The 21,874-nt window shown below is 44.7% G+C and overlaps 1 protein-coding gene across 1 annotated transcript; it reads right to left on the bottom strand.

Moving 5' to 3' along the window:
* Positions 1-2,825: 2,825 nt before the first annotated feature.
* On the bottom strand, positions 2,826-18,760 carry MED17 (mediator complex subunit 17). Its single transcript, XM_080929764.1, has 12 exons — positions 18,412-18,760; positions 16,616-16,782; positions 14,769-14,988; positions 13,133-13,269; positions 12,970-13,054; positions 11,492-11,644; positions 10,641-10,771; positions 9,685-9,869; positions 7,453-7,590; positions 5,935-6,052; positions 4,246-4,405; positions 2,826-3,337 (listed from the first exon to the last, which is right to left on the bottom strand). The coding sequence occupies exons 1-12, from the start codon at positions 18,653-18,655 to the stop codon at positions 3,126-3,128; spliced, it is 1,950 nt and encodes a 649-aa protein (XP_080785890.1). The 5' UTR covers positions 18,656-18,760; the 3' UTR covers positions 2,826-3,125.
* Positions 18,761-21,874: the final 3,114 nt, after the last annotated feature.

Raw genomic sequence — 21,874 nt, forward strand, 5'->3', positions numbered from 1 at the left:
GGTTACTATGAGAAACCATGGCTTACGTTGAGCAGGGGTAGCTGGGTGGGCAGTACAGCAGTAAAGCCCGTAAGGCTTCATCCAGCTTCACCCCAGGTCTCCAGTCAGCCCGGGCAGAGGCGTGTGTGGTGTGCACCTACCTCATATGGCATCGGGGATTAAGAAAAGCATGTGAATCCTTGAAGGATCTGGAAAATTAGTTGAGAAAGTGCAATATTGTATAGCAAAGGTTAAAGCACCCTGGGATGGGGCTAGAGAGAAGGCTCAGCACCTAAGAGTACTTGCTGTTCTTGCAGAGGACCCTGATTCAATTCCATGCACCCACACTGCAGCTCATAACCTTGTATAACTCCAGTCCAGGGAATGGCTCCCTCTTCTGGCCCCAATGGGCACTGCATGCACACAGTGCAAACATGTATGTGAAGGCAAAACATCCATACACGTGAAATAAAATTATAAGAAATCAATCTAAGCAGGCTTTTTCAGTGACCTAGGCTATCAGGGCTCCGGATGAGATTGAGGGTTGGGTCTCTGCCGGCCTTGACTTTCCAGACACTCAGACTGTTAGGCTGACCTCAAATGGCCGGTCTTCTTCCCAGTTACAATTTGCCAAGCTCCAGCTGCAGACATCCACGCCCTTCTGATACACAGCAGCACACCAGCTCAATGTTGTCTCCACTCCAACCATGATGGAAGCTGAGGCCAGTGGCTGTGTGCAGGGTTGGCTGCGGATTCATGTGTGCCCTTATCTTTTTTTCTTCCCATGTGGCAGGTAAGGAATTATTGCAAAAATCCCTTTTCTTGGAGAGATTAAAAACACTGGCTTCCTCTCCTCGTTAGGTCCCAACAACAAACCAAGGTGCAACAAACTGCTGTGTCATAGACAGAAGACCATTTTAAAATGTGTGCTTCCAGAATTTTTTTTTAAATCACAGGTACTTAAAAAAATCTTTTTTATGTATATGAGTACATTCTAGCTGTCCTCAGACACACCAGAAGAAGGCATCAGATCCCATTACAGATGGTTGTGAGCCACCATGTGGTTGCTGGGAATTGAACTCAGGACCTCTGGAAGAGGAGTCAGTGCTCTTAACCACTGAGCCGTCTCTCCAGCTCCTACTTCCAGAATTTTAACTGTAATTCTAGTCATTGCTCCCTCTGGAAAGGGTGGAGGCTAGGAGACTGCCAGGCCACATACGTCAGTGGGCATACCTGGCTCTGTCAACTGGGTCTTCTCAGAGAGCATGAGCTGAGAACCTAAGAGGTGTATGTTGTGCTCATATAAGTTTTCTGGTCTTGAAGAACTGAAATAAACCCGTCGCTTGAGGCCCACAATGACAGTAACTGCCTGAGACAATCTCAGGCATAACCAGAAACACCACAGGGAGGAACATATACAGTGAGGTAAGGTTGCCAGGATGTCTTGGCCAGTACAAGAATGTAGACAAGGACACCACTCTAATGGCTGAAGAATGTAACCATGGGCAAATGACATTTGAGACCTCAAGGCCCACCCCCACAGTGACACACTCCCTCTAGCAAGGCCACACCTCCTAACAGTGCCACTCCCTTTGGGCCCATGGGAGCCAAAGCACCACAGAAGGCCTTGAGGAACACATCTCAGATGCAGCTACCTTGAGTGGTACCAGAGCAGACAAGGCTGCTTCCTCCAGCTGTTATGTATCAGAACTGGATTATTATGTGCTTCCCTGACATCAGACACCGCTAGAGTTAACTAAGAAACTACTGTTTCCACAACCACACCAAGTCTCACTCAGAAGAGGGATGTGTCCATGTGTGCTTATGCATGTGACCACCATCTCAGCTGCCAATCTGTAAGGGCGTCTGGGGTCACGATGTCTCTTGCCTTTCAAGAATCTCTAATTGCAAAAGTAATGGTTCTTAAAAAGTCAAAAGATACACAAGTACCCAACACAGCGAAAGCTCATACTCTCTCTCCATCCTCACTTCTCAGAGGGCACAGGATCTTTCTAGACACACATACATATAAACATGTCTATACATTACAGTACACATTCCAACAATCATATCCACCTACCCCTTTCTCTCTAATTCTGGAGCTTGAATCTGAGCACTCATGCATGCTAGGCAAGCATTCTCCCACTGGGCTACACCCCAGCCCACGGACCCCACAGACTCATGACCTTGCCATCACATTACTTCATGTCTCTCCCTATTAAAAATTTCACTCTCTTCCCCTTGCAAAACATAATCCATAGCATGAATACATTTTCTTTCCTTTGACTTTGAGACAAGGCTCTTCCTACGTAGCCCCAGATGGCCTGGAACTCATGCAGATCAGGCTGAACTTGAACTCTTGATCTTCCTGTCTTCAACTCCATAGTCCTAGGATTACAGGCATCACACTTGGCATACATATCTCCTTTATATCTCAACTTGTCGCATTTCAAGTGGAATGCAGTCAGCTCTATGGAAGTTTCTATATAGCCAAAGACAGTGACCATTACCAGGGAAAACAGAAATGGTATTATGGTACGACTTTTGGTTTCCTGTTTTTTTGAGGAAGTTCTTAACCTGTTCATGTTGACCCAGGTGAGGAAAAAGATGGCTACAGAGGCTTCATGTCCCAAACACCCCAAGAGCCCCACGTGCTAAGGACTCCTGAGTGATCGGTGAACTTCAAGGACAGGGTCTGGTGTGGTCAATGGATCTGTATTGTAAGATGTTCTTAGGTGATTTTTAAAGAAACAGCAGGAGTGGCTGATTTGAGACACAGCTCACACAGGTTATGAGAAACTCACAAAATACTTGGAGATTTTTAAACACAAAGTTTATGTTAACATTAAAGATGGAATTTTAAAAAAGCAACTTCAAGCCCTTAAGTTAGTAATATTTTCAGGTTATATAAAAAGTGTCCTATTTTACATCTCCATACTGCATACTAAAACTGTACATACATTTGCTCATTCCAAAGGACTCGTCACTTATAAAGTGAGAGAATTCAAGCGCAAGGTAAACACGTAACTTTTAAACAGGCTCCTGTGAAAGACTGGAACAGCAGTGAACACCAGTCTGCGCTCAGCACTTATACAGAAAGCATCTCTCCCAGAAGCCAGTATTTCTGGAACTTGTTCTGGAGAAAATCACAGCAGACAGGGGCTCAGGGCAGACATAAGCAGCTCCATTTTATAAACAAAGTTCCGGCCCTCCATCTTGTTCCACTGAACCTCCTTGAATGGTCCGCGGAGATGACTCCATTTGCTGTCTTGTAAAACATCACTTTTCGGAAGGTCTTTGCACTGGTTACGGGGAAACTGAACCATAATCTTGCTGCCACTCTCAGGTCCGTTACGAACTATTGAGGAAACCAACATCAGTACATCGACTTTGCAACTTAGAAAGTGACAGTAAACTAGGCCCAACAGCTTAGACGACCTCCAGAGCACGTCAGGAGAGGTACACACCCCTAACCCTCACCTGGGAGGCGCAGGCTTCAGGATCAGGAGTTCAAGGCTAATTCTGACTACAGTAAGATCAAGGGTAGTGTTTCAGTTCTAAAATACTAAACGTATTTACGTGTGCACATATATGTGTATATGAAAAAATGCATGTGTGTTGTATGTGTGCACATGTGAAAGTCAGAAGACAACTGACAACTCTGTGGGAGCTGGGGTCAAACTAAGGTCATCAGGCTCCACGGCAAGGGCATTTTCCTGCTAAAACATCCTGTCAGGCCTCCAAATGCTAAAGTTTTACACACACCCACAGACTAAGACGATCTAAACAGTTTCAAACAATTATTGCCCTATAAAAATTAAACAACATGTGCCAGATGTGGTAACCTATGCCTGCAAGCCAAACCCTCAGAGGCTGAGCCAGGACTGGGGCTGGCCTGGCCACAAAGCGTTTAACACCAGCCTTTGTTCCACAGTTTGACACCAGCCTAAACTGCAAACATGACCTGGTCTCCCCAAGAAGGAAAAGAATAAGTCAAAGGAAGAATCCTTGACTTTGACTGACGTTTTAACTGATGCAGGCAAAATTTAAAAAATGGCTTTTTCAACCTTCCAATATTCTTAATCTTAAGAATAGAAGGTTTGCTTAGTAAGTTCTCACACCCTTCCCTCTCTACCTGCCCCTCCCTGCTTATATACACACACAGCAGTGTAAACATGTTAACTCATTGTAGAGATAAATGGGTCCTACACACATTTAGTTATATTAAAGGTTAAGCGTTACCTCCCACCGGGGCAGTCAAAGTACCTGAAATAGCATAGTCACCACTCGGAGAGGCCACTGTGATGGCAGAGGCATTGCCAATACTCTCTATGGGCCCGAGTCCCACATGATTACTGAAGCTGAGGACCTGCCAGCCCATAACCTTGGCAAGCTGCTGAACCGCATGCACCTGGTGCTGTGACATCTGCGGATGAGAGGATGGAGTGAATCGCAGGCACACTCTGGTGAGCTGATGTAACCGTAAGCCTGCTGGGGTTCTCAAGCTCTGGCCCAGGTTTGAGATTCTGTGTGACTACTAAAGAGGCGGGTAGACCCCACCTTCCACTGCAGAAGCTGTGGGTACCTAGCACTGTCTGTGTCTGCCAGCAGCTTGAGTGCAGACTCAGGACCTAAGCCTGGCTTCTGCAGTCTCCTGTGTGGATCAATGGATGTGGTGTGACATCAGAAGCTGCAGTGCTCCAAGCATCTTCCATTGCCCTTCAAACACAGTCTCAGCTTACTGCTGGGTAGACTCCACATTAGCTTACTACGTTCTCTGGCTTCAGGTAATGGAACCACCAAAGCTGGGGGTTACCCAATGCAGCCAGCAGAACAGTGAGGGACACGGTTGGTCAGGCGTTGTCCTCATGGTACTTGTTCCTGTGAGGCTAACTAGGTCAGCTGCAGCTCATGACAAAAACCTGCTCATCTGGTCAAGTGGCTTGCTATACATTACAGCCCTCAAGGCCAGAAGCCCTGAGGTCATCACTAAAGGCACCCACGTGGCCAGCTGACCCCCAGTAACAGCATGCCGCCTGTTCTTCATTCTCCCTGGTGGCATGCTCTCTGCCACCGGCAGGAAAGGAGCAGCACCAGGGCAGCCATACTGCCACCACCTGCTTCTCTGGTCCCTGTCCACTTGCAGACCTGGGTCTCTAGCCATGCCATTCTGACACTCCAGCAATCTGTGTACTCTTCAGCTAACCAAACCCGCTTAGGATGTAACTGATGGGAGGCTGAGTCAGCTGTGTCCCCCACAGATGCACCTGATTACTTGGCATCAAAGAGGCAAATCCTCTCAGAGAGCACCTCACCTGGAGGAAAGTATTAACATATTTTTTTCTTAATTTGTGTGAATAACCATTATTATTAGCATTAAGCCCCCCCCACCCCGCCATAATTCATCACTTTACTAGCTAATCCCAACTCTAAGGTGGCAAAATACTGTTCTTCTTGCACTCCGGTGTCACCAGACAAGTCTGTGGAACAGGAACTAGACGCCAGCACTTCCGGTGTCCTTTCACATGAGCAATTCTTTCCAGGGCCAAAGACTAAAAACACTGAACTGTGTACAATGGTTTATATTACACAGGATGACGGCTGCTACAGTTCACATGGTCTTCCTCTCTCTGCTTCCCTAGGACTCATACCCCCTTCCTGGAGAGGTCTATACACCACTTGTGCAAATCAAACCAAGACAGATTATGAAGCAAAAGTGTGTGCTTGAAGTAAGTGGCAGGGCAGGAAAAATGGTTTCTCCTTCTGTAACCATTACAGTTACTGCTTGTTCAGTTTGTTCCTTAAGCAATTAATGAAACTAGACTTCAGGCCTGAGGTGCGGCAATCCCAGTATCCAGGAGGACTACTGGGTTACACAACTCATTCCAGGCTAGGCTGAGCTACATTGAGACTTTCCTCAAACACTTAAACAAAACTCCAACCAATGTAACATACCTGGGACAGAAGGAAATCCTGTAGTTCCTGCTCCTGGTGAGACAATGTGATCACACGCCCATCTCTGTGCACAACACGGACCTGCTCAACACCAATGTTCAACTGCAGCTGGATGGACCTGCGGACACACTCTAGTTGGTACAATTCCAAGGAACTTTACATCATGTTAACAGCATGCACAAAGATGCAACAGCTCTGATGACCTAAACCAACGTTTATGTTACAGGTGAGGGTGGTTTCTTAGCATCCAGAGTGAAATCCAAGGCAGATTTACTCAGCGTGCACCAGGCACATGCTTCACAGCTAGTCAGGTGACTGTCTTCCCTTCAAGTTGTCATAGCAGGACATGCACACAGCAGCATCTCCCAACTCCCAAGAGGCAAGATATGTTGGCCTGGCAACATATCTGATTTAAAATGTAGGTAAGGGCTCTTGCATCCAAGTCTGAGGACCTGAGTTCAATCCCAGGTACATACACTGTAGAAGGAGAGAACCCGCTTCTACAGACTGTCCTCTACAGCTCTGCACATGTACCATGGCATGTACGCACAGCAACCCCAGATAAGGAAATTAATGTAAAACATGCGCCTAGTTCCTTTCCATCACATACTTTTACTTCCTGCATCTGATCGTATGCTTGTTTATTCACTAAAACGGGCACACTGAAAATCAGTACTGCAGAGCTTCTGCTCCTCCTTCACAAGGGAGTGACTTTGCATGTCATAGTGCTTTGTTCGTGGTGGCCAGTTTGCTCTGTCTTAAAGCATCTAAGCACGTGCAGAGCCTGGAGAGGCAGGGCTGAGACTTTCAGACCAACAGGTGCAGCTGTGCCTTTTCACTGTTTTTCAAGACAAGCTCTTGTTTGTGAAACCCAGTCTGGCCTTGAGTTCACTGCACTCCGCCTCCCAAGCTCTGGGATTAGAGGTGTGCATTAGCACACCCAGCTTTATTATAAAACACCAAGCAGGCATTCGGAGCCATACACCTTGCTCAAGCATCTGACTAAGAATGCTGGGACAAGGACCAGGCTGCTATCCCACAGCAGACTAAGCTGAGTGCAGGCTTGGATGGTCCTCTCACTCCTGACACAACAGACCCAGGCTTAGCAATGAGGTAGCTGTCTTCTCAGTGTGGGGACCCTAGGTACGTTCGACTCAGCCCACAGCTGCCATGTGGCCAAGGATAGCTGTGAACACAGCCCAACACAAAACTGTAACCATGGGATTTTATGTGGCTTTGAGTTTTGTGTATGTATGCCACATTTGTGCAGGCGCCCTTGGAGGTCAGAAGAGAATCTATGGTTCTCTGGAGCTGGAGTTTCAGGCAAGTTGTGAGCCACCTGATTTGGTTGCTAGGAACCGTCCGTCCTCTGGAAGAAAACTTTAAACCATGTAACCGTCTCTCCAGCCCCTTACCTCTTGTGTCTGCAAACACATTGTTGGTGATTGCAGACTCCCTTAGAGAAGGACACTAACAGCCCTCAGCAAGCTGTCTGTGTGACTTACTGGTGACACTTACTTGCAGATCTGTTCATAACCCTGAGATGTGATTAAAACTTTGACACTGGACTCATACACGTCGTTGATGTTTGACCAGTGGGCCTGGATCTGGGGGTCCTCAATGCGACTCGCCAAGCTGTCAATGGTGGCAGCCGTCCTTCAGAAGAAAATGTGAGACCATCACATAAAATGAAAGCATTTAAATTGTGTGTCAATTTCACAAAAATTAGAAAATTATTTAATTTTGCCTACTTTCCAATCATACCACCATTTGAAAGGTGAAGGCTCTAGAGGTGAGTTCGTTCTGCGAGTCCTTGCACACCCACTGCTGTGCTGGTCTAAGCTTTGCACCACAACACACACTCAAACCTCCTCATTCATCTTGTCCTGCTCATGAAAGCTTATTTGACACAGGTAAGGTACTTCCCAGGTACTAATCTGATATGCACCCAGATATTAGTGACCTTCCCTAACAAATGACTTGGGACATACCCACACCTGGAATAAACCATAATTAAGGCAAACTAAAGAACTGGGCACAATCCAAACATCACCCATCAGGAAAGTCAGCAATGCTTGCTACGATCAGCATCTAAAACTCTGCGTGTGTTCACGGACTTCATTATCTATTCACAACAGCCCTGTGTGTTTGGCAGGCATTGTTTTGTTTTTTTTTGTTTGTTTTTTTTTAAGTTGGGTTTATTAATTTTTCTTTGAAGCAATCTTTCTCTTTGTAGTCCCAGCTTGGCCTGGAACTAACAGTGCACACAGCAAGTTCCAGGAGGGTCAGGGCTACCTAGAAAGACCCTGACTCAAACAAACAACAAAAACCAAACCCTCCCACCTCATGATCCTCGGGAGTGGGAGCATGCACACGAAGTGTCTCCTCGCTATACATTTCCAACACTAGTCCATTACTTCTATAATGGGTGTGTGTGGGGGCAGGTGTTGCTACATTTTAAAGCTTCTCTACTTCTGAGATCTACTTACTGTTAAGATCAATAATGGTTCTAAAGACACTTCTTTCTGTGTCACATACTTTTCATATATTGTAACAATACAGTCCCATTGACAGTGTTTATCACTGACGTCATAAAGGAAAGCAGAAACTCACCAATGCAATACTGTAGTGCTTCTAAATCATTTCTGCACAATTACATACTTCATCCCAAGACTAGGCTTTTATGTATTCCCACAGTGAAGCGGAAAAGACTGGAGGGCAACAGATACTAAGGGACTCGCAGTGATTAAGCCCAAGCTCAAATCCACCTCTCACACCAGATCTCCCTTTCTTCCACTGCACCACAGAACTCTAAAACATCTTCCTAATTTACTTTCCGAAACGATGAAGAACCTAGACTGGAGAGATGGCTCAGTGGTTAGAAGCACTGACTGCTCTTCCAGAGGTCCTGAGTTCAATTCCCAGCAACCACATGGTGGCTCACAACCATCTGTAATGAGATCTGATGCCCTCTTCTGGTGTGTCTGAGGACAGTTACAGTGTACTCATATACATAAAATAAATAAATCTTTAAAAAAAAAAAGCTGAAGGACCCAAGCTGCTCTTTCTGCCAAGACAGGACAGTAAGCCAATATTCTAATAAACTACTGTAAAGAATGGAATCTGCCTCTAGGAGAAGACAGGCCCTTGTCTGTCTCCTGAGAGCTTAATCAAGTAAGGCAAAACACTGCTAGGAAGCAGGCTTACCTGTGTACTGTGAGCTTTCCCAGAATCTATACCTTGGTGTAGTCCCCAGGAGTTACTGCAAATCTGAGGTTCAGCTATGTCTACCCATCTTTTACATCAGGTCTGCCTGACTCAGTGATGTGACTGTGTCTCTTTCCCCACAGGCTGCTAGAAGAGCCAGGTATGCTGTTAGCTTCCTACAAGCATTCCAAGCTTCCCTGTGCTTTTGCTAAATCCCTGGCCTCTCCCTGCATAAACTCAAGCTAAACAGCTGTGTTTCCTCTTTCTCTCTCTTTCTTCCTTTCAGGCAGCTGGGAGGCTCACAGCTTGCCTGCCCAGGGCTTTCCCCTTTACACTCTACAGAAGTGTTTTCAGCTGTCAGCAGAATCTGCACCCCCAACACCCCTTCCACCTACCCCCACCCCCTGCAACTGGACAAGAACCAGTCTGTCACCATAATTTTTCTCTTAGCCACTTTCTGCTAACATGTACCCAAAATTAACAAAAAGAGGACAGAAAAAGGACTCAATTTTACAGAAAAACAGTAACTTTCTTTATCCTTACCTGCTCCTTAGAAAAATATGCTTTGCTTGTTTAATTATTTTTTCTAGGAGTCCTTCTGTGGACTGTATTGAATTAATTTCATTCTTATCAAAAGCTTGAGGACCTGAGAGTCTCATTCTCTTGTGGCCAAAAGGAGCACTCGCTGGGTGTGGCATCACGATGGAACTCAAGGTCTGTTTGTGAAACTGACAAAAAATAAAAATAAAAAGTAATCTTGCCAGATGTAATAGCAATGCCTTTAATCTTAGTTCTCAGAAGGCAGACACCAGCCTGGTCTACATAGGTGCTGCAAGACAGCCAGGGCTACACGGTGAGATCCTGTCCCCAAATCACCATCATCACAATCACCTTGATGCAGAGATAATTCACTGAGTGACCATGTACATGACTCAAGTCTATAAGGAGGTAGGCTCCTCTGAACTGTAATTTTTATTCTGAAAGTTTAAATTACAAAGCATTCTTCATTAAGTCTGATCTCATGTCATAATCAAAGAGTTAATCAACTCTCCTAGACTGCCTAGTAGAACCCCAAGAAACACGTAACAGTGGGATTGAGCTGAGAGCCTCACCCAGGCTAAGCAAATATTCAACCCTGAAGGAAGTCCTCAGTCCAAAAAACCTGAAACACTGGCTTTATACCATTACAATCAACAGAACTCAATCTTGGGAACTGGAGGCTAGGGGTGGGGGTGATGGGAGGATGGAATATGGACTTCTATGGAGTCTCAAACATGATGCTCAGACCTCCCTGCCAGAGCCACACTTCTCACTGTGCTTCCCATGGTAACTCCAGAACTTGCTGTGTATCCCTAGTGCTACAAGATATTCTGGGACCAAGGACCATCCATATACTGGTTGTGTCTGAATCTCCAGACACAGCAGGCTCTTCCATACCAGGCAGGGGACACCACTGCTGCACATTACTGAGCCTCACTGCTCAGCTCTGGAGTTGATACCTCTCTGATCAGCAGGTGCAAGTTGTGCTCCAGGACGTAGAGATGACCCTCCTGACCAGGCTTCTCTGTGGCACATTTCTGGGACTTCTTATCATCTGAGGAGTGGCACAGAGAAATGGACAACTGCAAGCCTGTGTAGAAAGGCAGGACAAATGCAGATTAAGCCAAGAACTGGACACCAAGACTATCCTCACAGGGGACAATCAGAGCACATTCTCAAGAATCTGAAGTGGACCATCAGGGCTCCTGTGAGCACCTCTACTCCAATGACCTCCTTCACTAGACATGATAAATTATCACAGGCTTGGACAACGGTAATATTCCACAGACTATACTGTGGCTCTGACCCTGAGCTGTGACTAAAGAAGACTGGGGATAACTCTCAATGCTTGGTTTTACAAAGAATCTTAAAAACAAGCTTTTCTAGTTGTGGAACAAGAAGTTAAGACCTAGTTTTGCCAGGCTCTTTTCCCTGCTCCTAAAAGCATAGGGCAGAGCTGTTCGTGTCTAACCCGAAACTAACAAGTCTACAGACACTGACAACTGATTTCTAAGTTACACTTGAACAAAAATTTCATTTCTACAAATTAGGAATACTCTATTATTTTGAGTTGGTACCTCATTTAGAAAAGCAATGCCCCTGACAGCACTGCTGTTGTCTGAAGCCACAGCACCACAATTTCTAACATATGCTATGAAAGCCCAAGACGCCACCCTCAGATCACAGAACAGAGCAGGCAGCTTTACTGGCGGCCATGATGCACACAGCAGCCTCTTGCTGAGGCCACTCTTACAGCACACCCACACCACAGAGTCCTGCTTGCAGGCTTCAGCAGGCTGGCTTCTCTTACTTGGAAAGGGCTGAGAGATGATCTGGTTTTTCACCACAATGTGAGGGATCTGAGACTTAATCTGAACGGCTTCCCTAGAGAGCTGTGCAAAGATTTCCTTACAAAGAAGAACATTTTGTGCTGCTTCTAATTTTGTCTGCCAGTGTGGGGAACCTGAAAGACAAAAGGCATGTGGAAAGCCATGTCCAGCTGCATGAACAATGACCTCACTCCATAATCAACACTCCAGAGAATAGTTATCACCTCTTTCTGTTCAAATACGAAGTCTCACTTTAAAAAATTCCACAATTTAGATGCAAACAGGCTTCTGGTCATTTTCACCTGTCTCTCTTTTGTCTTCCTTTTCCTACTCCACTCTTCTCCCAAAGCCTCCTTCCTGCGTGCATGCGTGTGTGTGCATGTCAGAGTTTGTAGCTGCTCCTGTGAGCATGAGGTTATTTACAGGAACACAGGCAGCTACTCAGTGGCTTTACTGAGGGCCAGAGTCCATTAAACAGCAAACTCACCCTATGTGATGTCACTTGTGCTTTACAACAGCCTAAATGACTTCTGTGCTATGTCAGGGCCAGGCCAACCCTGACACCCATGTGCACTGTTACCTCAGTCAAGCTCCCTAGACCCTGAGTCTTGGGCGCTGTTTCTGAGTCAACAGTAGCCATCTTTATGGAAGAAGCCATAAGTACTTTGTAAAGAACTTCAATGTAAACATGCCTTAAGCTTTGTTGTACACATGCGCTGAGTTAAATGTCATCAAAAAACTTCTTTCCAAAATGGTGCTGTACCTAAATATGGTTAAAACAAACTGCCTGTTGTTAGACTCTACAATTTGAACCAGTGATGTCAAGCTGAACAGAGTTTCAGTCTGACCTCATTTGTATACTTTTGCTGACCATTAGCAGCCCCTAGTCAGTCAGTAAGGGTGAGTCCTCATGAACACCTCTGCGGCAGGTAACCACAGACAGAGTGCGTGAGTGCACGGCTGTGCCATGCCCAGAAGACAGTGCTTCAAAGCCTCCTCCCCAGCCTCTATATTCTTAGGGTCTCTACTTCCGTGATATTCTGAGTCCTGGAGGAGCTGAACATCTCCTTTACATGGAGACACCTAATGTACTTCAACCTATAAAAATATACAGCAATTCACCAGTGCTTTATGTTTAATTAGTACTTCTGCAGAAGTAAGAATGGCATTTCATGCCTGTAATTCTAGTATGCAGAAGGCAGAGGCAGAAGATTATGAGTTTAAAGTCAAAGATTGTTTCAAAAAGCCAAATACAAGATGGCAGCTCTTTAAGAAACCCACATCCATGCTCTGGGGTATCTTTCTTTCTGAGCATCTTTCTCTTAACCCTCACTGCTTAAGACATCTTCAAGAAACACAAACTTCCCATTGTTTTCACACTAACGGTCTCCTTTCCTCTCTTTACATTTGGCTTACTGAGTACGTGAGTGGAGAATGAAGTGTAGACACCATGACATACCTGACTTGGACTTGGGCAAAGGTCTCTTAAAAAGGTTAACGGTGCCAAGATCTCCAATGTCTGGAGCCTGTTTCTGAATAGAAACCTAGACAACACAAAAAGTATTAGCAAAGTAGCTTCAGGGTAATTGCCAAGAAATAACACGAAAAACTCTACTCCGTACCTTGATATATGCAGACCCCTCTAAATCACTAGGAATCTGGACATCTAGAGGACAGTAATCTTCTGGAATCTTTTTATCCAAGTCAATGTCTGTATTCTTTATCACTTCAAAGGTACCATGGTGGGGAAAGAGAGAGCCTAATTGGGTAATAAAGATTAAAATAATTAACATAACAAATTAACACAAATTATCAAGTATAATACTTTACCCCCACATCACTAAAACAAGCATTCTTTGCACTGGAAATGTGTATGCCAAGAGGGAGGTACTTGGAGGCTGAGGTGGGAGGGTCAAGAGTTCAAAGCCAACATTGCCTACATGAGACCCTATCTTGAAAATCCCTGGACAGACCAGTCTTACGATAGTAGCTACATTGAAGAGAAAGTTCAAACGCAGCACTTCAAATTTACAATTTGGACTCCAGTCCTGCTTGGTGAGCCAAACCAAAAAGGAAGTAGAAAAGAGGTGGAGACAAGTGAGTCTACAGTGAGGCCAGCCTGATCGACATAGGAATTCCAGGCCCAGGAGAGCTCTACACAATGAGATCTTGTCTACAAATAAAACTAACCAACATGGGCTGGAGAGATGGCTCAGCGATTAGAGCACTGACTGATCTTCCAGAGGTTCTGAGTTCAAATCTCAGCAACCACATGGTGGCTCACAACCATCTGTAATGGGATCTGATGCCCTCTTCTGGTGTGTCTGAGGACAGCTACAGTTTATATGTAATAAATAAATATATTTTAAAATTACTTAAAAAGAAAACCAACCGACATAACACTTCGTGAGCACGGTGGTGCACACCTGTACCTATCTTTAAGACATCACTGAACCTGACTGCTACAGACCACACACTCTTCTCCTGGAGTCTTGATAAAATGAATCCACATCAGAAAGGCAAATCAACAGTGCTCACAGTACTATTTCCAGCCAGCTCCTCTACTGTGCTGGGCAGCACTCTATGCAGGGCAGAAACCTACGTAACTGCTACACTATTAGTAGATGGTTAACTGCAATGCTTGTCTGACAAGAAAGACATTCAGGATCGTCTTGCAATTAAAGAGTGTGACTAAACACTTCCATAATCTCAAGGGATCAAGCCCAAAGAGAAATTAAGTATTTGCCCATAATTATTTTGGGGAAAAAAGTTACAATGTCTAAAACCAAAAGGCACCAACTTATCTTGTAGTGGGACTCCTATCAGTGCTGGGGCACTGACCCTAGACTGTGTTTTAGTAACAGCCTGATTTTGGTACAAGGAATCTTCGACATCTCTACCGCTGTTCTCACAAGCATCCCAGCAGGACTGCTTGGCTGTCTCCCACTGGATTCTAAACATTAAACATGCTGCGTTTGAACTTTCTCTTCAATGTAGCTACTATCGTAAGACTGGTCTGTCCAGGGATTTTCAAGATAGGGTCTCATGTAGGCAATGTTGGCTTTGAACTCTTGACCCTCCCACCTCAGCCTCCAAGTATCAGGACTCCAGGTGTGTGACACTGAGCTCTGCCAAGAATGGTTCTGGCTTGTGGGTAACGACATTAAGTCTCACTGTCCAACAAGGAGATGAGAAATGATCATGGCAGGAGGCGAGGAGACATCACACAAAGCAGTTTCTATGGTCAGAGATCTGTACCTGCACTTCGGTAGCTTAGGTCACCCAGGATCTTGTCGCCCACCTTCCTCAGTTTCCAGTGTTGCCGAAGTCTCAAGAGCTCAGAATTGAAGTCTCGCTGGAGCTTGTTTTCCTGGTTCTCAGCCACTGACTTGGTCAGTCTTTCTGCCCCCTTCAGTAGGATTTGAGCTGCTCCAGCAAGGGACTTCTTCTTAGAGATCAGTTGCAGCGTCTGTGGACTCTACCAAAAATAACATAGCACGTTTTCTATCAAAAATGAGTTCCAAATGACTTTAGGTATGTTTAAAACTATATATTTTTTCAAGCAGGAAATGTTTTACTTGGAAAAAAAGTTGTAATTAAACACACACACACACACACACACACACACACACAGAAGGATGACAGCTGGCAAGGGGCTTGGCATCCCAGTCTCAGGGAAGGACAATTCTGGAGGCTTGCTGGCCAGTCAATCTGGTCAACTAGTGAATTTTACCTTCAGAAAGAAAAATTGACTCAAAATTATAAAGATTCAGAGAGAACTGAGAAAGATGCCTAAGGTAACCTCTGACTTCTAGACCCTCCCACAGGGGCATGCACACAATACGCAAATGAGTAAACATAGAAGAAAAATGAGCAGATAGTAAAGTAACATACTAAGACTTTGAAAAAAAGTTCCCCCTGCAAGACTTTTTTTTTTTTTTAAAACAACAAATGTAACCTGTTTCTTGGCAAGCTTACAAAATGACCTTAAGCCAAATCACCATGGTGGCCCAGAAACTAGAACTAGGCAATCCACCACCTGGGGCAAACTAGACCAAGGCTCTGACCTTACCATCCCAGCTCTGACCCTGTGCATGCCTTTCTGTGGCACCCATACTTCATGTTAAACTCCAAACCCCTGCTCAGATGTACCCAATGCATAGAACCAGCATCTGCATGGTACACACCGACACTAAGCTTACAGCTGACAGAAATCCAAGAATCCCCTCCAGGAGTTTTGAAATTGTGACCTGTGTCAGTCAGCAGCACTACATTAACTACACTCACTGCCGAAAGCTGTTGAAGTGACTGCAGAATGTGTGTACAACCACCAGTTTTGTATTGTATTGAGTAGCTACACTCCCAAATAACAAGTCTAACACATGCAAGTTCTCTGACAGTAGAGTGTGTCCAAAACAAAGCAAAAGAGTTTCACAAGTAGGTTTCACAAAAGGCCCCAGCCTTCTACAGCCGTACTATGAATTCCCACCATGTCACCTGACCTCACACACTAAGTTGGCCAGGCCTGGTTAGTACCTGGATGGAGAAGTTCACTCACTATCTGCATAAGAAGCTGATTCAAAGATACTCCTAGGAGTTGGAGAGATGGCTCAATGGTTAAGAGCACTGACTGCTCTTCCAAAGGGCCTGAGTTCAATTCCCAGCAACCACATGGTGGCTCACAACCATCAGCAATGTGATCTGATGCCCTCTTCTGGTGTATCTACATAAAGTAAATAAATAAATAAATATTAAAAGTAAAGATACTCCTCATCTGTGAAGTGCTCATTCTTTACATCTTAATTTTTCTCTTTCCTAATACTAATATTATTTTATTATGTGTACATGTGTGAGCATATATATGAAGAGATTAGAGGGGTGTCAGATCTCCTGAAGCTGGAGCTGCTGGCAGGTTTAAGCTGCCTGATGTGGTACCAAGAATAGAACTCAGATCATCTGCAACAACAATATGTGTTCAAAATCACTGAGCCATTGCTCTAGCTCGTGGATTTAATGTTCCAACCAAGTAAAAGGGAGAAAAACACATTCAATAAAATACTGCCCCTGGGCTTAAAGAAAAGATTTTCCGTTAAGGGCACATGTACCTGTTTGGGAGGAAGTGCATCCTGAGAGACGGGGTCCAGAGTCATGAATTTTTTGTCCCTGACGATACTGAGAACATCATAGAGAACACACATCTCTGTGAGGGCACTTCGCAAATTGTTCCTCACTGAGTCCCAGGGCCACAGAGAAGGTTGGAATTTTACCAAACCTGAAAGCAGAAGGAAAAACAGAAACATATGTGTACTGGTTTCATTGAATATAAGACAGAAGGCGGTTCATTACAGGTTTAAAAGTATGAAGAGGAGGAATGAGTTCTCTTCCAAACTGCCCTTCCTTCACCTCCTTCTCATACCCTGTCTTGAACTGTTAACATTTAATACTCTTCTTACGGCAAAACAAATGCCAGGTTAATTTCCACAGGCCAAAACTGTCATTATATCTTAGGTAGACACTCAAATCTTTCTAAACCTAGGGCTTCATTCATCCCAGATAAGCACTGAACTATATCCCCAGTTCCATATAAGCCTTTAAAAATAAGCTGCTTCCTTCCAACATCTACAGCTTGAATAACTGTGCTGAATTCCTGAACTGCAAAACAACAGGCAAAGCCCCCAATGGCCTTACAACACCAGCATTACTACTGGCTACATGAGTTTATCTACCTTTTAATCAATTTTTAATAAATGTTCACTCTATGGAGTTCACCATAAAAGATCAGGGCGTGAAAATCAAATTTTCCTTTTAACTTAAACCTGACTCTCCTCCCTCCTGATACATAGCCATTATCAACAGATGGGGTGAACCCTTTAAAGCTTTTCCTGATAATTTAACACATACTGTTACTTGCTCTTTCCTTCAGTCGTTATGTCCTAGAGATACCTCAACCCAGCATATAGGACCTACTCATTCTTTCAAGACATTTGGAAGCCCAGAGGCATGCCATTTAAGCCTGTCACTTAATAGACAGGTCAAACGCTCCTAATGATGTCAGTACTGGATCTCAATACACACTTGTGCTCTATAGTTTGCAGGTGGGGGATTTCATGGATCAAATTCAATACACATTTAAAAATTTGCATTTAAAACTACTGAGCTGATTTGCCTTTCCAACACTGGCTAATAACAATGTTCTTTTAAGCTTTATTTACTTATTTAATGTATGTGAGTATACACACTGTCGCTGTCTTCAGACACACCATTAAAAAAAAGGGCATCGAATCCCACTACAGACAGTTGTGAGCCACCATGTGGCTGCTTGGAATTGAACTCAGGACCTCTGGAAGACTAGTCAGTGCTCTCGACCACTGAGCCACCTCTCCAGTCCCCATTGTTTTACCTTTCTGCCAAATTTATAAAAACTACGTTTAAATTTTTATGTATTTATTGAGAAGATATCTCACTATTAGCCCATGCTTTTCGTAAATCTGATTGCCTCTGCCTGACGAATTACCACATTAGACACTTACATCCTTCACTTAAACCGACTCTGTCACATCACTAAATTAAGAACTATGCTTTCTGGCTGCTTCTCCAAATTTCCCTCATTCAGCTTTGTTTCCTTGTAATTCATTTACCTCAAAGTTTCGGAGGTCATCTTTAAGTATCACCAGTCTCCACCTAAGATCACCCCAAAAAGCTTTTAGATGTTCTTTAAAATAAAAAATAAAATAAAATAAGGCGAGTGCGTCTGTACACGACCCCGAGTCCCGACTAGGTCGACTTTACCACTGCTGTCAATACTTTGGGGGTTGTTAGGCTCAAGGCCGCCCACTACAAAACACACTTTCCCCCTAGGGGAGACCCTGGAGCAGGAAGAGCAACGAGGGCGAAGCCTCACCCTCCTCGTCGTCCTGGTCGGCCCCCGCGCCCGCCCAGTCCGGTGCGTCGCCGTCCGGCCCCGCCGCCTCCTCCTCCTCAGAGCCGGAGCCCTGGCTGAAGTCGATGCGCTGTGCCAGGCGCGCCAGGTTCTGCGACATAGACAGCGGCTGCAGGTACGTCTCGGTGCCATCAAGGCCCACCTCCTGCACCTGCTTCTCGCAGGCCGACTCGATGCTGATGCGCACAGCTCGCACGCCCGACATCCTGGCGGCGGCCTGCGGGAGACTCTTCAGAAACTCAGAAACGAGCAAGGACACAGAAGGATAGAAACCAAGCTGCCAGAAAGCCGGACGCGGCGGAAGCTAACCACCCACCGCTGTCCCACAATCCTCCGCGAAGCGTCTCGCGGAACACTATGTGCAGGCGCGGAGAGCCAGCTGGCCGGACACTTCCGGTAGGCTGCACGCTGGAGCCGAAAACTTCCGGCTGGCGGAGCTCTCAGCTGCGGCAGTGAAAGTGGGTAGGGCTAGTTTTATGTAGATACGCTGGGCGTTGTAATTTTGTTTAGTTGGTTGCTTTGATTTTAAAATAGCTTATTTCTTCTTGACCTGATTAATTTGTTAGTTGGTTGTTGAGACACGCAGCTTCTTTGTTAGTTGCTTAGTTATTTGGTTCGTTATTTGGTTTTTAAGACAGGCAGCAGCATATCCACCACGCCACTCCCGATAATTCAGTCTGGGACCTAGTCCACGGGATGCGTCCACCTTCTGGGTAGTTTTCACTTCTTAGTTAAACCTCTCTGGGAATATACTCCCAGAGGTGTCTCCTCTAGGTGATTTTACATTCAGTGAAATTAACGATGAAGACGTATGCACCGTAACAAGGGCTTTTCATTTATGTAAGCATGCCCACAGAGACACTGTAGACGGTAGTTAACTGTATATTTCACAGCTATTGTCGTCTCTCTGTTAATCGAGCTGCCTTCAGCAGAAAGACTTAAATCAAACAGCTAGAAGCACTACCATCCAGACTGCACCAGCTGTCTTCAACCCTCCAAGATCAGTCAGATATGTCTACACGAAATATTGCAACTGATTGTCCTGGCCCAGTAAGCACAGCTTGGGCCAGGACTTTGTGTAGTCATAAACCTGGACAGAGGCTGAATATTATGACCCACTCATTTTAACCAGTTTTAATGAAATCATAAAAACTAGCTTTCTCTAAGTTTCAATGAAATGCAATGATTAATAATTCATAATACCAAAAAGTGTAAAGCTGTATTTAAAAATGAACATATCACGTTTTTAAAGATCATATTACATCAATCTACTGAAAATATGAAAGGTTTATAGTTCTCTTTACAGTTTAGTCTATTCTATATAATATAATAAGCACTTATGGCATATATAATATATATGTATATTGATCAGAAGTGCTATACTGGAATTCATACATGAGTTGGGAATGACAATGTTGAGCTTGCCTCTTACTGAAATAAAATAACATGCAATTATAGTTATCTCTGTAAAAATTCTTCTAAGTAAACTGTATCACTAAGTAATTTTAATAAAATAAGTCATTAGAACTTAGATATTTGATCCTTTTAGAGAGTGTGAGACATATTCTCTGATAATGTTTAATGTTTATTATTAAAATGGACTAATCATTTCCACATTGGCCAGGAGGGTGCACTTGCCCTGATGGAGGGAGGGACCACTGTGTCTGCTGGCTTAAAAACAAAATGGAGGGCTATGCTGTCTCTCCAGACCTGCAGCCACCCTCACACATGTAGCATACACTCACAGAGACAAAAGACACCTGTCTTTAGTCAAACAAATGTTGCGATTGGCCCAAATCCCCCTTCTTGGGCTATACAAGCAGGCTACACTTCAGGTGGTCCACCAAGAGGTGCTCTTCCCTATCATGGAGTTAGGTCCAGCAATGCCTTGTACTGAGAGGCCTTTCCCTGCTTACTTTCACTATTCCAGCTGCACCAGAGAAAGGAAGGAACATTAGTTGGTTGGCAACAGTGCCCCACAGCTTGATGGGCACTAACCCCTACTTTCCTCCAGTAATTTGTTGTTTGTTTTAAGACTTCCTCTGGGCTGGAGAGATGGCTCCGTGGTTAAGAGCACTGACTGCTCTTCCAGAGGTCCTGAGTTCAAATCCCAGCAACCACATGGTGGCTAACAACCATCTGTAATGGGATCTGATAACTTCTTCTGGTGTGTCTGAAGACAGTGACAATGTACTCACATATATAAAATAAATCTTTAAAAAAAAAGGACTTTCTCTGTGTAGCCCCAGCTGTCTTGGAACTCACTCTGTAGACCAGGCTGGACTTTGATACCACTTTGAGTCTAATCTTGGGCTCCTGAACAACCAACCTTGCCTTGTCTAGAAATTATGTGTCAAGTCCTTGGGCCCTTGCTTCTGAACAAGCTGTAGACTGCAAAAGCCTCTGACCTACTATTGACAAAGTCCACGGGCTTGCATCCCACTGGTAGTGCTGGTGCAGCTATTAAAGCCTTGGAGATTCCATCTGCTGGAAGAGATGCTTCCTGAGTGGTCCTAGTTGGACCCAGTGTTTAGAGTCTGAACAGCTCTCCAGTTGCCCTGGCTCTCAAACACCCTAAGTAGTGACCATGGCACTGACAGCTGAAGGAGATGCTGAAAAGTTCCTGGAGTGGTCAGGACAAAATGGAAAAGGGAGGTGGAGGCATTAGAGAGTTTCATTTACAGTGTCACAACCCATACCCACCGTCACCACTCACTGCTATTAGAGACTGAGGGAAACAAAAGCTGCTGGACATCATTTAACAAGCTTGCCTATCCAGAATTTCCATCCTGGTAGAGCAGAGAACACTCAGACAGTTGAACACTGAAAAGTATCAGTTCTTCCACTTGGCATTTCCATCCCTGCAGGTAAGTGTGTGTCTATGTGTCTGTGTCCATCCCCGAATGCATGTGTAGGTGCTATGGAAGTCAGAAGAGGGCACTGGAATCCCTGGAGCTGTAGTTGCAGTCAGTTGTGAACTGCCTGATGTGTGTGGTAGAGAGTAGACTCAGGTACTGAGCAAGTACTGAGGAGCCATCTTTCCAGCTCCTGATTCTGCTTCTGATGTTTGACTAGAGGCAGACATCAAACCTATTTCTGACAAGAGCACCTGAATGCTCCATTGATATCCGTGGGAAGTTCAAAGCTCATACAGGAACCATTAAAGCCAGTCTTTCCTTATTCTGTCGGTTTTTTTTTTCCAGACAGGCCTAGTAGCTCTCCTGATCTCTCTAGAAACCTTCCTTGCATCACAATTAGTACCCTTTAGGTGTGATTTCATTAGTCTTGATATTTGAGTCAAATTAAGGAACCTCATGAGGAAATAGAATTCTTTTTATCTTCCACCCCCACTCTCTCGTCACGTATTAATATACTAGTCACATATTTGTTTGGTTCTCCAACTAGACACATCCCAAAATCTAGT

The sequence above is a fragment of the Micromys minutus genome (genome assembly GCF_963924665.1).
Source record: "Micromys minutus genome assembly, chromosome: 16".
NCBI lineage: Eukaryota > Metazoa > Chordata > Mammalia > Rodentia > Muridae > Micromys > Micromys minutus.